Genomic DNA, 16,416 nt, shown 5'->3' with positions numbered 1-16,416 from the left:
TAGGCATACTGTATTAACTTTATTAACTGTATTAAAGCATTAACTTTGAGATATTGTTTTTTATTTAATGAATCCTGAACCTTATTCAAAATAAGCTTAAATTAGCTATTTCACTTATTAAACAAAGTGCTATTACTGTGCGACATCAATATTTTATGTTTTATTCTTTTAATAATAGTTTATTTCACTTATTAAACACAGTGTTATTACTGTGCAACATCAATATTTTAAGTTTTATTCTTTTAGTGATAGTTTAGGATCTATTTAAATGTAATTTCAGTCTTTTCAGGGCTATATATTCACTGCTCTGTAATAGTCTATAAGCATGATTATTACTGTAAATTAAATTAGCTTTTTATGAAAATACCATGCTTGTTTATGTTTTGTTTCTTTTTTCAAAGCCAAAACATGTGTCAGCCTTGTTGAGGTTCCCAGAGTGTCGAGTTATCGAGAGTCTAGTTTTCGGAGTTCTAATGTTGATCATATGACTCTAAAATGCTTAAAAAGCTTTAAAACTCACTATTTTTCATCTAAAATTTACAAAATTTCCCATGGCAAGACCCCAATTATGTCCCCCCCCCCCCAATATTTTTTATAAGTCGGCGCCCATGATACACTATATGGGTCAACTCTGTTATACTATTTTAAGATCTTCATGTGGCTGACCATGAAGGAATGACGCTGGCCACAGGGGTATTCAGGATTAGCCTCATTTCCACCTTTGCGTTGTGGCTGCGACACCACTATTTTACATCAGGTGGCAACTCCTCATGGTGCAATAAGCATATAAGGCATACTTTTTGCTGTAATCAACATTACACAGTACTGTTGTTCACCTACCCTTCAAGTAACTTTTTGTTAGTCATTTGTAGGAAGAAGCCCATTGGGATTCATTCAATTAGCTGTATGTGACAAGTGTAAATATTTTATGCCTAAGTTGAAGCAAATCACCATCTTTGCTTCCTAAGAGCCCCAGAGTTATTGTAGATATTTTAGTGTCACAAAAGTGCTGACACTAGTATTTGTACTTGTGTCGCTGCTGCAATCAGAAGTAATGTCTAATTTGATTACAGTTTGTTTTGATGGATTTTTATTTAACATTTAATTCTTTGTTTTACATGTATTTGGTTCTTTTTTTTCTGTGGTGTGAGTGAACATCCCAGCTGACAGGCTTCACCCAATGTGTAATATAGATTGGCTGCTGTTGTGCATGCCACACAGGCCACAGATGTTGAGAGGAAAAGCTCCATGATGCCACATAGAAGCTGTTCTTTTTTTTTAAATTGCTTATTGTTAACTGGTTTTTTTCCTAATTGGAGAAAATTATCATGGAAGTGTTAAGACTTGTTAATTAGCTCTAGTGAGAAACATTTAGCACACATTTTTCCAAAATTTATTATATATTAGTGAAAAAAACTTGACTATTTTTACATAGTAGTGATGGAAAAACATCACAACTAATTTTTTTCAGAACTGGCAGCCTTTTCTCAGAACAGATTGAACCTGCTATCAGGAAAAAAGTCTCAAGAAAGATAACCACTATAATATGATAACAATTTTAAAAGACAGCACTCATAGTTTTGTTTGACCTACTAAATGAATTCACAGTCTACACCCTGGAAATGCATGTGATATAAATGCAGGCGATATTCAAGGCACTGTGGCAGATGAGACGTGAGAAAGAGAACAATTTTCTTATATAATCAGTTCTTGAATATATCCATCACAGAAAACAATTCAGACAATCCTGCATGTTGTTTCCTTGCTGTTGAGCCAGAAGCTCGTAAACCATTGGATTAAAAGTAGCAAGAAGTGGAGGAAAATATGCTGTGGAAAGTATAACAAACACCTTCCAGTCACAAAGACAGTATGAAGTGGGACACCAGTTTCCATTAGCTTATTGTTCTCTGATCTATGGCTTTTTACTCCAGAAGATGGACCATTTGATTTGTGGAGTATATATTTTTATCCCACATTACAACTCATTGTGTTCTCTTGCTCACACTTCAGTAATAACATGTTGCACCAGTAACACAAGAGCAGGGTCTGGGATGGAACAGAACAAACTGGGAGGAGACTGCTGAGAGTATGACCTTTTATACAACTATGTTTACTTACCTATAAATCAAATTAAACTTGTCTCTGTAGCCAAGATTGCTAACACATACCTTTTTGGTGGTGCCCAACTCGAGAGTAAGGTGGTTCAAGCTCTGGGGTGGAAAATTTTCACTGCAAGTGTTTGGACAGCAAGGGAAGGAGAGGTGGTGGTATTAAGTTCCTGACTGCATCAATGTACTGGATTAAATTCCAAACATCTCCATAATGTCTTGTGAAGTGAGGCCATATGACGCTGTGGATGGCGATCCACGCAATGTATGGGGATGTTAAGCTTGGCAGTCCCTTGGTGCTGTTCGAGGGGAATAGGCTATGTTTTGGCACTGGATTTCAGTTTCTCCCTCCCTTTCATCCATAACAACACAATCACAACATGACACTATAAAAGCACTTGTCACACTCATCTGCATGACACAGATACACACTTGATACTTCATAAGAGGTTGGAGAATGACAATGGCAAACCATCACTAACAGGACCTTATCGAGAGAGGCAATGCAAGAATTCCTGCATCTGCTTCCCTACATTTACGGTATTTACTTGGTATGGGGCCACCTTGACAGCAAATTAAATTGGCATTATTCTCAGGTGTCCTGCAACCAATCTCCTGTTGCCATGCCATCTCCCTCATCCCTCTCCCCCTACAAGCTTTCTACTCCTCATTACTACATACTTAAAGCTGGTCTGCTCACTTAAGTTTGCTTGTCTCCACTAACACTCGTACACCTCCCTTTCTTTCTTCCTTTCCTTTCCTTTCCTTGTGTCTTCCTTCAGGGTATATATGACCCGGGAGATCCGGGAGAAACCTGGGAATTTTTTCATCCGGGAGAAAACCAGGAAAAAACCAGGAATTTTTTAGAATTCCGGTAATTTTTCATTGTTTATGTTTTCAGTTAAATTTTTGTTATTTTGACTGGTAAGAATCGATACTCTAACAAAGGATATTACTATATCCAGCTATTGCAGAATAATATTGCAGCAATAAAACATGATCAAGGAAAAAAAAAACGAAAATAAAACTTAAATTGCAAAGGAAATGCGCCATATACAGCAACAAAACGCAGTGCTCATACAAGCGTCTGCCAACAGCAAAAGATGTCAAAGGCTTTAAGAAGACTATGCAATGTTTCGTAACAACAAATTGCCTCCGATGAGGGTGACGTCACAACTGTTTACATTAGATTCGTTTTAGCAGTTACAAGCGGGATCATGTGCATGCGCAGTTTAGTAGTACCTTCTCCTGCTTCTGGCTACAGAAATGTAGCTGTTGGCTTTGTGAGCAGTCGCAGCAAGCAGCTAGATGCTACCGGGAAAATTTTTACTGGAGCGCCCACACTGCCAGATTGATGCATGCGCAGCAGGCCCACATCTAGGAGGGGAGGGGGCAAATTCATATTCTTGAGGGGAGAAAACCTTGTTTCACAAAGCAACTAGCATCTAGCATCCAGTGCACGTTAGTCTATCGATTATTCATATGACTTTGAAATGCATCCCTGTCGGTTTTTGAACATTTTTGAACACATTCTACGTTGATTTATGAATGAATTGTATGTTGATTTGTGAATGTGTGCATAGTGTACATGATGTCTCTGTGAGGGGAATACTTGTCGCATGTAGAAACAAACTTTCCTACAGAAAAAGGAGGCTATACAAGCTGAGCAGAGTTAAGGCCGAACGGATGAATGCCAAGCCAACTGCTGTCTTATTGTGTGGTTGATTGGGTTTGCAAATGATGAGCATTGTTATAATTACTAGCGAAATCCATATATTCAGACTACAGGAGTGGAAATAAATGTATAACAGGTAAGAAAGATTACGTACTTCCTTCTCGGTGTATCCAAGAAAATGAAATTTTGACAGAAAATTTTTGGCCATATCGCTATACTAGTAAGGGCCAGTTGTACAGTCCCCAGCTAGCAGTCGCTTTAAGTCCTATTCTGGATGAAGCGCGGAAAACCCGTTGTACGAACATGTAACAACGTCTAACCAGAGAATAATAGCAGGATAACTAAACCGGTGATTCTGGCAGAATTAGTGACATTAACCTGCGAATAACCTTTAACATTGGCAGGTATTGTTACAGAATTAGCGATAACAAGACTGTTTGTTAGGAGGAGGAAGGAGAAGAAACGGGGACATCACACAAATTACGAAACAATATGACGATTCCAAATTTTTATAAAAATTTCGTACTACTACTTTTGGATCTCATGCTTGAGGAACTGGAGCGTATGAATGAAGTGTGAAACTATTTCCTAACGTAAAGCATTTTGCTTGTAGTAGGCCTAATAGGCATTCGATATTGGTACTTCGTGTATTATATTCCATCATGTTATAAAAATGGCCATTTGTGCGTTTATTTGGTGTGTGTTACACAATTGCTGCAGTATTAGAAAGGCCTATTTTGTTTTATCTAGCAGACAGTGACAAAATAGATGTAATCAGATCAAGAAGCCACACCAGTCGTGGGTATTATTTGTGTTAACAGCTTTTTCAGTATTAGATAACATTTCAATTTTTCATGTAGCAAAATGTGTGACAAAATTTGATGAGGTAATAGATACTTTCGCAGAAAGGAGAGCATGCCGTGTAAAGCTGTAGCAAGATTAGAGAGAAAAAAATTCTAGGAGCTAAGGTTTGAAGAAATGTGTATTTTCTTGCTTGTCTCATGCCTTTACTGGGTTTATGTATCCTATATTTAATTTTATGCCACACAAAGCAAGAAGTTGTTAGCTGATAGGGAATAAAGAGTGCAAATTTTCTGAAGAGTTCTTCCTTTTTTTAAAAAAAAAGAAAAAAGAAAAAAAGAGTGACAGGAAGTCGAACCGGCCGACTGTAAGCAGGAGAGGCACCACAGGACATTTTGATTTCCACTGTCCTGAATATGGTTTAAAGGCATCCATTACAAAATATACATGCTTCAATTCCACAGAATGAAATACAGTGACATGCGATAGAAAAATTCTGTGTGAGGAGGCACGGTACTGCACTTTGGCACACTTATGACCAAATAACATGTCTTACATTCCCTCAAACACGTATGTTTTATGCATCAGACTCTTCAGAAAGATGTGCACTACAAAATGAAAATATTTTTAAAAATTCGAGTTTCTTTTAATTTTTGACGTCCTTTCTCAAACACTCAAGGGAGTGATGGGGTATTGCCCCGATTCGGAAATACTGTAGATCCGGAGCTGATGCACAGAGCGGTCTGAGTTATAGTGGGGAATTGGATAGTCACCACTTGACCCGTGTTTACATTTAGTGATTTTGCTGTTACCTCTTCATTTACTGCTTTTTTTTTAAAAAAAAAAAAAAAAAAAAAAAAAACAGATTTATGTGGCCAGGAGCTATCAAGTGAATTAAAATACATTCACATAATTACGGAAGGCTAAAATGTGTTATTAGTTGCAGATTTTATTTTATTTCCATATTTCTGACAGTCAAGCATTAATTGCCATGCAGAACAATGAAGTTATTTTTGTCAGTCTGCTAAAGAAATTTTCTTTTGTTGATCTTTTCCGCTGAGGCAGACAGAATATTTCAAACGAAGTGTTTAATTCCACACACTGGTGCTGCATTTCAAGTGCATGTTTTCAACTTCTAGCATGTATGGCATTATGCCATAATAAAAAACCAAACATGAGATAACACAGTAATGGTACTCCAAGAAAATTTACATCCCGAAAACCACATTGAAAAGCTTAATATCAGGTCATGGCCTACTTCACTGGGAACCTGCACATATGATTTGCACTTTAAATGTGCAGATTTTATTATGGGTCACAAAATTCCGAAGCTCTTGGAGTATCCTCTGATGTCTTGTTTCTTTCATGACATAATGTAAGATATTTTAATCTTTACACGTAAGAACATACGGGCTTCCTATGACCTCATAGCTGCGCAAGCACGGTGACGCCTGTCATCTGGCACTCTCTAGCAACTGCAGAAATGAACCTATTTCGTGGGAAAATATTCTGAATGGTGCGAGAATGTATGATGAATTTCTTAAATCACAGAGCGCTTGACTCTATTTAAAAATCAACTCGTTGATGATGAGCCATTTAGATGAAGTTTGAGCCCAGAAGATCAGACATTTATGTTGTTATTAAAAATTTTACTGGCACATTTGTGTAATATATCTTAAATTGTAATACACGCATAAAAGACCGACATTGTATGTGAAAACTCAGCTTCTCTTGCAGTGTATTAATATTATAGACCAATATTATATTTGAAAGCTTTGCGTTTCGTGTAGCGACACTATGTATATTAATTTAAACGCTTAACTTTTTCTGTTTCTGTGTTCGCACTACTTAACAGTGATGTTTCTATTGGTTGACCACATCATGTGTCCTAAGCTCTGAATACCAGCTGTCATCGGCTGGCGAGATCACGTGACATGAGCTATGACTGGCTTACAAAAGCGTATCGCAATCTCAATTTCAATACTTCACAAAGTAACGTGCAGTGTTTGGTGGAATTCAAATTTATACTTTCGTAATACGAAAATCTGCAGCGTACATGTTGCTGCACATCAAAGATTTTTCCAAAACGTGTTTTTTTCCCAGTGTTTCATTTTCTAAAGTGCCGGGAAATTCTACGCCAGTGTATAAAACCATAATCATTCGAAGGACTGATAAGTTATACAGTTCCAAGAGAAAATATACTGTCAGTTAACAGGGAAAAAGTATGTTTTCACCCATGAGAAAGTGTATTTTTAACCGAGAAATCCGGGAATTTTTTTCCCTTGTCCACTTGTACACCCTGCCCTTGTTCTTCTCATCTGCTCTTCTTGGACTTCTTGTGCAATACCACCAAATATTATCATTATTATCCCAAAAGTAATGTTTGACCAACTCGTGAGGCAGTTATAAAACAATGGATGATATTTCTTGTGGCCAGATTCAAATAGCTCTGGTCTAGAGTTAGTCTCATTCATGTAACACTTGAAAATGGCATTCATAACATTTTTGGGCCACTTTTTTGTTTTTTAAAGAAATTTGCACCATTTAACTATTAATTGTTCATTTATTTTAAACAGTCATAATTTTGGCTTTATAGCCTTTCTCAAGTGCATGTTGAAATGTTAAAATTTGTCTGATCTGTCTGACATTTAATTGTCAAAAAATCATATTTCTGATCTTATTGACCATTTTTCATATTACCAAACTTGAGTACATATTGAAGATACATAATATGACTGACATTGTGCATAATGAGAAACTATTAACATAAAGTATGGCATATTTAACAGCTAATACATTCCTGTGATCTGCATTCATGAATGCACAATGCCAGCCATATTATGTCCCTTAATATGTACTTGTATCCTGTAATATGACAAGTGGTCTGTAAGACCAGAAATGTGTTTTTTTGATGATGACATGTCACAGACAGATCAGACATATTTTAACATTTCAACGTGCACTTGAGAATGGCTACATAACCAAAATCTTAATTGTTTAATATAAATGGACAATTAACAATCAAATGGTGGAAATTTCCTTCAAGAAATTCTATATGACTGTGGCTCACACAACGAAAAGATTTGGTCCACTGTTCTATAGTAGGATTTAGATTTTTTCAAATATCAACTTTTAATGTCACAGGTGTCTTTTCTTGTTAATTATCTTTTCCATGTAATCCAACAGAGGTCTAAAGACACTGTTGAAACTCTGAACATTATAAATCAGGCTTCTAAAGTCAGTGTACATTGGGAATGTATAGACTTGCTAGTACTGTGGGCCGCAAACCCCTTACCGTGATTTTGTAAGGATTGCAAGTTCAAAATTACCATGCTGTGAGACAAGTTGTTATTCTGATTCAGCATGCCCCTGCCCCAATGCCAGCTAGACTGGGCTCAAAAGAACTAAGTTCTACAAGGGCCCACTCTCCACATGTTGAGAGGGAATATTTGAAATGTGAGCGAAAAAAAAAGAAAAGAAAAAGAAACGGTAGTGGCAGGCCTGTTCTACCAAGGAAATATACAGCCCTAAAACAGATATAGTTTATTAAGTCATGGAGTGACAAGAACAGCACACTTGATATAGTTACATGTATTGAATACATTGGCAGCTGAGGGCCCAGATATCCAAGTATGGCCTTGTAAAGATGCTGTCTCCATCTGGTGTTGCTCGGGACGTGCTGTGGTTGGTGACTGGGCTGCCCCAGGTGGCTACCTCGGTGAGCTGTGACCAAACTGTTCGAATGTTGGCACACACTACACTTGGCGTAATGGCTTGGCTAATATCCACTGTGGGCAATAAGTGTGTAGTAACCAGAAGATTACTACACTCCTCCTTCCTCGTGAGGAGATCAGGTGTCACTATCTACGATGCTGTGACTGCAGAGGTGTCTATGGTAGCATTGGGAGTGGCAACCAAAGGTACAAGATTGTCAAAGCAAACACCTTTCAGTGTCTAAATTTTTAAACTGTTATTTTATAGGGTTGCCAATTTTGGTGATATTTATGCCATCTTCATGCCCCCTGACTGATGTGTAGGAAGATTCCAACCTCAGTTCCAGTCAGAATAGGGGCCAGCATTCAAAGACTGTTATCTGTAGATTTGTACGTGATGGCATAATACATTGCCAAAACTGGTAGCCCAATAAAATAAAAGTTTGGAAATTTAGACAGCTGAAAGGTGTTTGATTTGACTTTCTTTACTGAACAGCCAAGTCACACAACCATCTCTGAAAAGATAGTCATACAGAGAAAGTTACAAGAAGTTCCATACTGACAGGTGCGTATGGACAAAGGTGATTAGGATGAGAGGAACCCCCACTGCCCGGGGACCCAGGGGCAATGGTGAACACGACCAGCAATAGGAGTGGTGGAGCCATTCGGATGTCAGGATGATGAGGCCGGAGGGGGGGGGGGGGGGGTCAGTACAGGCAGCAGTGATGGCAGACTGGTGAGGAGAGGCATGGCAATGGAGACTTAGCTTAGCTTAGTGGGAGGCACCATCTCTGGTCACAGGAAGCAGACCCACCATTGGTGCTGACAAAACCCCAACAACTGCGGTAGGTGGTCATGACAAGGCCTGCCCAATCCCAAGAGTGGTCAGGGCTGACAAAGAAAGAGGTGTTGAGCCCATGGCCCAAGGAGGGGCTAGTGACCATCCTGCAATGCAGTTGGTTCTGCTGGTGTGCCACAAGTCTATCATCAGTGCAAACAATGAAGATTCAGTGATCACACCAGGTACAGATGACAGTTGGAATCCAGGGAGGGTGTTATCCAAAACCCTTGGCCCAGATTGGCATGCCAGGGACAAATGTCAATGAAACCAGCACCATAGTGGGACAGCTGCCCAGGGGGTATCCATGACAAGAAAAGAGTCATATAGAGCTGCTTGTTGACCATCTGGAACACCGTTGTGAAATGTTGGTGAAGCCACTCATTGTAAGTGCCCCTGTCTTTAGCAGATTCATCATAGGGGGTGGGGGGAGAGCTCAGGGACATGCCAGTGGGTGAACAAGCAGCAGTGGAGCCTGGGGCAGTGCAGCCAATAACTCTTCCAACATGGCTTTATTCACCTGCTGTTGTTGCAGGAGTGACTGGAGTAGAGCCTCCATGGAAGACCCAATGCAGAAAAACCACAGGATCCAAATGCACAAAAATCCCATCCTTGTCACCACTTGCATTCTAACTAGGAACACAAGGAAATACATGGCCATAGAACAGATGAGGTTTATTAGGTCACAGAGTAGCAACAAGAATACATTAGATGTTGGTATATGCATCAAATATGCTGAAAATTGAAGACCTGAGGCCCATGTGTGGTGTTCTGTCGTGCTGTATGCACTGAAAACCAGGGAACTGTGGTCAGTGACTGGACTGATCCTGGCAGCCATCTCAGGTAGCTGTAGGCACACCGTGTGACTGTCACCACTTTCTATACTGGCTGTAGTGACCTGACTCTCATTTTCTATGGGCAGTAGGTGTAGTAGCTGGCAGTTTACTACAGGGCCACCATCAGATCAATGGTGGGCTGTATGCGACCTGCAGGGCACGGTCTGTGCATCCATGGTGTACACATTCATCCAGTCACTAATGGCTGTTGTTTGTAGGTACACATTAAAATACAGGATAACTGACTATTGACTGTCAAACTATATGCAAACTTAAACACAATATCACACCAGAAATGTTAAGGATTAATGAGTTTAAACTGTTAAATACATAGAAATGTTCTTCAGATTGCATTAGGAATCTTGACTCTCTCTCTGTGTGTGTGTGTGTGTGTGTGTGTGTGTGTGTGTGTGTGTGTCATTTTTACTGATGTGTTCAGTATAATTTAGTATCTGCATGTGATGAAAATGTAAACGAACAGATGTTTTATCACACTCAACTGAGTGTCGCTCAGTGATGCAATAATGCTGCATATTATGCATCATGCTAATGCCATATATGACACTGAAATGGAATAGCACTTAACTCTATTATGAGTTGTTTGATTAGTCTGTCAGCAAAAGAATAATGTTACTTTCACTTCACTGCTGTAATTTGTTGTTCAACAGATTTCTTTAAACTAATTTCCATAAAAATATGTCTCTTCACAGAAAGGCTGTGGCTACCATCTAGACCTTTTTGTATTGGCTATCTTGATAGCAATAAATTCTCTTATGGGCCTTCCCTGGTTTGTGGCAGCAACTGTGCTTTCCATAAATCATGTTAACTCTCTGAAACTGGAATCAGAATGTGCTGCTCCTGGAGAGAAACCACAGTTTTTGGGTGTCAGGTTGGTTAAACAAATTTTTTATTATTTTATCCTTTTAAATACCAAGTACTTTATAGAAGAACTGGACCAAAATTCCATTATTCACCATAGATTTTTAAGATCAGCATATACATTAAATTGTAATTGAAATGTATAAATCATTAATTGTAGTTAATTGCTCCACAAAAAATATAATCGCCCCAATTATTCAGATTTTCATTAAACCAAAGCAGACTGTTAAATCTGAAAGATTTGTGAATCTCATTAAAGCAATTTTAATTTATTTATTTTTCAGGGAGCAGCGTGTCACACACATACTAATATTCCTGATGATAGGTTTGTCTGTTGTCCTTACTCCTGTTCTTCAGCGTATTCCAATGCCAGTGCTTTTTGGTGTGTTTCTGTACATGGGAGTTGCATCACTGAAAGGTCTGCAGTTCTTTGACAGGATCCTTATAATGTTCATGCCTGTTAAATATCAACCAGATTATATGTTTCTTCGCCAGGTAAGTTATCTATGGTATTTGTGTTGCATTGTTTCATTGCATTGATAAAAGATATGATACATAGAATGTAGTGTTATTATGCTGGGACAATAAATTTTACATTTGTAGTTACCTACTGGTAGTATTTATTTAATTATATGTAACTATTATAGGTATATGTAATTAAACCATTTGTTGCATAATATTGTCTCCTTTCAGTTCACTTTCCCCAGCATCTCGCATGTATTCTTTCTCTTTGCCATACCAACACCATTTCTCAAAAAATACATTTCATAACAAATGGTTTACCTTTCACAACTTTTTAGGTGCAACACAAAAGTACAAACCAAACAAAACAAAAATGAGGTATACACCCAAACCCAGTTCCACAATACCTTAGCTTCATGGAAATAATGTGATAATTGCCAAGTTTTAATGTGATCTTCTAATTTGTGTCACAATAATGTGTCAGTAGCATTTCACTATCAGACTCATTGGCTGTTGTTAGACCTGTCTGCCAATAATGCTTCACTGTCAGTCTGAATAAGCATATGTATAACTTTTAATGGAGAAAACTGGGCTCTAATTCTTCTCCATCTACTTGTTTTCTGACTATTTCAGCTGCATGCTATGACACTATCATTCTAATTCAGAGTGGTGAAATGCCCCAATATGTGATTATTCTTTCACAAAAAATTTACACTTCTTGGCATGATTGGCTAGAAATAACTGACAAATGGTCCACACAGTTTTTAGTCTTTATTTTTGTTCATGAACTCCATTATTTATTTTTTTTCTTTTCTTTCATATTTGCTCATATTTCTCTCCCTTCCTATAATCTGCCTTTCTCATATATTTTATCTTCTGTTTGTCTCTTCTACCTTTTTTACCTCTCAAGTTTCCAAATTCCATCTGCTTGTGTTACTTCATTTTTAGACTTCAAATTCTTTCAGTTTTGTTTGATTTCTCAGATGGTTTTCCAGTTCTGTTATTCCTAATGTTCCTCTTCTATCTGATTGAGTGGAAGAATCAGTGTATTATTCAGACTAAGGACTTGTGCATCCTCAGTGCTTGACATTTGATTCATTTGAACACTACTCTAGGGTCATTACCAGTTTTTGACTTATTGTTACACTCTCCATCCTTTGCAGATGTTCCCCGCAGTGGAAAGTGGGCTCTAATCTATCTTTACTCAAGCAGTTACTTTTTTTATCTAGATTCACTTCCAAGACAAAGCAGTCTCTAGCAGGAAGCCATCAAAATGCATCTCAGTGGGGAAAATTGGTTGCTTCCCAACCTACTAGTTTTGTTCTAATGTCAATACAACATTAGCGGGTAAGTGGATCACAAGGAAAGCCTGATCTCTACAAAATCTTCAGGCAGGTTCAGAAAGTAATCCGCCACTTGGTGGAATAACAATTAAGACTCTGCAATCAAGCTGTGTCACATGGTGGTCTCAGAGTTCAAGAGCAGATCAACTACATAGAACCTCACAGCATTTTGGGCTGTAAGGGCAAAAGCAAGACAGATAGTTAAGGAAAGTAAGACAACTCCACAGTAAGATGGACTCAGTGGAGGGAGTGATGAATATAAAAAAAGTCTGGAAAGCCATCAGGAGGATAGCCAACACAGTGCAGGTCACTAGTGTCAGCTATAGGTATACAAATAAACCTACATAAAGCTCTGCAGACAGTTCCTGAGCAATGACAGAATTCTGTGCTGAAGCCATTATCCCAGGGGGAACTGATCTGTTCCTTCACTGCTGTGGAGATTGAGGAGAGGGGCAGTTGGATTTTCATTTCCAACAATAGGAAGGGAAACCATTGCCATTTTTTCATGTGGGAGCTGAATCCACGCTATCTGAGTCTCTAGACACTACATCTCCTAGTGATCATACTCAGCACAGCATGTTGTGATAACTTTTTAACCAGTCAAATGAAATCCTCCACACAAATTTTAATCAAATCTGGCAGATAGGGCAATTTCCACCTTCTTGGAGAAATGAAATCATTATTCCCTTCCTAAAATCAAGGAAGTATAAGTACCATTCATACCCAAATAGTTATCACATTGTTGCATGATTGGCTGCATAGGTAAGACATTAGGGTGTATGGTGACCCAAAGATCACCCAGGATTTAAGAAATGCGGATGTTTCTTATCCTCTTCCATTGTGGATGCAGGGAATTTTATTTGACTGTATGTAGGCTAACCCTACAGCAGGCAGCTATGTAACAAGCCTTCTTATACAGGCCATTTAGTAACTGTATTCTTCAAAATATAAAAAAAAGAATATGGTTTTACTTTAAAGCTTAACTTCTTAAGAGAACTCCATAAATTGTAATCCTGTGAATTTCTTTCCATACTCATTCTGTCCTTCCATCTGTATGTTTGTCTATGAAATGCAATGGTCACATCCTTCTTGACCTTCCTGAGCAACAGAATCATGTTCCTCAAGGCTTCATTTTTACTGTCCCTTCATTCACAACAGTGATCAGTGGAATAATGTCCATGGCAAGAAGTGCCTTACAGTAGTCAATATTCGTGGATGGTTTCAGTATTGTCTCCATAACTGGCCTTGCCACATTCCAAAACCAGTTACTACTCACTATTTATGGGTTAGAGAAGTGGGCAAATAGTAGTAGTCTTAAGTCCTGTTTAGAATAAATGTTTTATTTTGATTTTACATTATTATGAAATACTTAATCTTTTATTTTAAACGTTAAAAATTCAGTCAGTTGAAGGGCCTACTATAGATCATATATGAATTTGTTGGCAATGTTTAAATAATATTAAGGCTTTGAACATTTTAAAGTTGTAACCATGAATCACGGGGAGTAGACAGAGCCCATTTATTTGAATTTTACAAGGTTTTTATGTCATTCAGGTGTGTTTAAAATCAGTCCTATTCCAGACCTTTGTGCTGGAGTTGGCAGGCTGCCATTGTCATTCAGCAAGAGCTCCTCATAGTGTTGCTGACATACAGTGTATTGGGCACCCCTTGGCTAACAGCACTCCACACCATTTCTAAATCCAAGTTGGAAGATACCTTCACAATTTCACCACAAACAGCAAGGCCATATGAGATTCCTCCACAACAGAACATAGTGGTACTTGGTGCATCTCAGATTACTTTAAATTGCAATGTAATTCAACACATTCATTATTAGGGAGAACTGAGGCAAATGATGCCCCAAATAAAGCAGCTATGGATGTCTGCATGGGAAATACAATGCAGTGTATATCCTTGATCGTGTTACAGAGATTTTTATCTACAGCTTCACAGTACAAACGTTACCAATGAAAGTTTTTTTATACATTTTCCACTAATATTTGATTTAAATAATTATGTATATAGCTAAGAAACTCCATATGTACCTCACTAGTTACTGCATTCCTAGCAATAATCAGCACCATCAGATTACTATGTTTTGAAAAATATGTAGCTTTTGTTATAGTGAGAGAAAATTATTAAAACCCTGATTTGTTACCACAAACATTAGTTGCCAATATGTTTACTGGCATCTAACATTGAAGTATATCACATCTCATAACAATCTGAAAATTATTGATGTCAGCTGAAACATTTTTTTATTTATTAATTTTTTTTAGAACTGTTTTGTGAGTGTGCCAGTGAATAAACATTTTTAAATAATTACTTGATGGTTTTTCCCAGCACATCACTCTTGTTATGATTCATTTTGAGCACCTTTTGCTAATATAGTTTAGCATGATCTTTTCCTGAAGTTGTTCTTCAAATATAATGTAAATTCTTGCCTTTCCACCACTCATGTATTATCTGATTATTCCACATCACAGCTTATGTGGACATTACTCTGTCATACATCATTGAGCGAGGTGGCACAGTGGTTAGCACACTGGACTCACATTCGAGGATGACAGTTCAAACTTGCATCTGGCCATGATTTCCCTAAATCACTTCAGGCAAATGCTAATATGGTTCTTTTCAAAGGGCATGGCCGACTTCCTTCCCCATCATTCCCTAATCCGATGGGATCAATGACCTTGTTGTTTGGTCCCCTCCTCCCATATCAACCAACCCATCGTATGTCATCACCGACTATCAAACCACTGTTCTTGTACACTTAATCATACAAATTGTGAAATATTTGTGTTAGAAATATAGGTCTTCAGACCACAATACTTTCTTACATTTCTTATTTCCATGAATGAAAATGGAATAAAAAAATTACAAAAATTTTAATAATTTCTTTTCATCAATAATTATAATATATTTAATTTATAGTGTACTGTAGAAATATACTGATTTTACATTCCTACTGAAACAGCTGCATGAATGTCATACAATAACTTGCAAGACCTTGGGATTGAAGTTTTAGTACTTTTATGTATCTTATTATACACATCACAAATGAATTGTTAGTTATATAATAACTGAAACATAATATTATATCACTTTTATCAATAACCTGAAAAAATTTTGTTTCTAGGTGCCACTAAAACGCGTACATATGTTCACTTTAATCCAGCTTGCTTGCCTTATAGTGCTGTGGGTGATAAAATCATTCAGCACAACTTCAATTTTGTTTCCTCTGATGGTAAGTTTTTGTACACTGCTGGGTCTTCATACACTGGAGATAATGTAGAAACTAACTTCGCTGCTTTCTGTAGTCTAATTGTACGTAAATTTGCACCTTATTATGTCTTATCTATTACCCATATACTTACTGCTCTGAGTAGATCAAATGGTAATTTTTGAAATGGAGGAATCTGTACATTGTATTTTCAAACTAATGTTGCCAATATACAATTCGTAGCTTTTTGTGCATGCCATAATCAGATTTTCAAAATTAATTAATATATTTATTTTAATTGTATATTATGATTATTACAATAGTATGGATTTTGATTCTTCAGTACAGTTTTTTTTTTTTTCAAGTAAACTATAAGTTCATAATAACTTTGGTGGTGGTAGCATACTGCTGATTTCATTTGCACAACACCAGGTTTGACTTGGGAGCTGATTTACAAGATTCATTCTTAAAGTGACAATCCCTTCCTAAGATTAGGCAAATAGTGTTTGATCATACCTCCAACTAAAGATGTTCTCTG

At 37.5% G+C, this 16,416-nt stretch overlaps 1 protein-coding gene across 9 annotated transcripts in view; it reads left to right on the top strand.

Moving 5' to 3' along the window:
• Positions 1-16,416, top strand: part of LOC126161747 (sodium bicarbonate cotransporter 3) — a 1,146,839-nt gene that overhangs the window by 1,046,498 nt on the left and 83,925 nt on the right. For all 9 annotated transcript variants that reach the window (XM_049917795.1, XM_049917789.1, XM_049917788.1 and 6 more), the window contains 3 exons: positions 10,682-10,860; positions 11,135-11,345; positions 15,795-15,902. In XM_049917795.1, coding sequence (XP_049773752.1) covers positions 10,682-10,860; positions 11,135-11,345; positions 15,795-15,902 — 498 coding nt within the window. The remainder of the gene's footprint in view (positions 1-10,681; positions 10,861-11,134; positions 11,346-15,794; positions 15,903-16,416) is intronic.

This window comes from Schistocerca cancellata, chromosome 2 (assembly GCF_023864275.1).
Source record: "Schistocerca cancellata isolate TAMUIC-IGC-003103 chromosome 2, iqSchCanc2.1, whole genome shotgun sequence".
NCBI classification, from domain to species: domain Eukaryota; kingdom Metazoa; phylum Arthropoda; class Insecta; order Orthoptera; family Acrididae; genus Schistocerca; species Schistocerca cancellata.
Note: the sequence above shows the minus strand (reverse complement) of the source record. Positions and strands in the feature narration are given on the sequence as shown.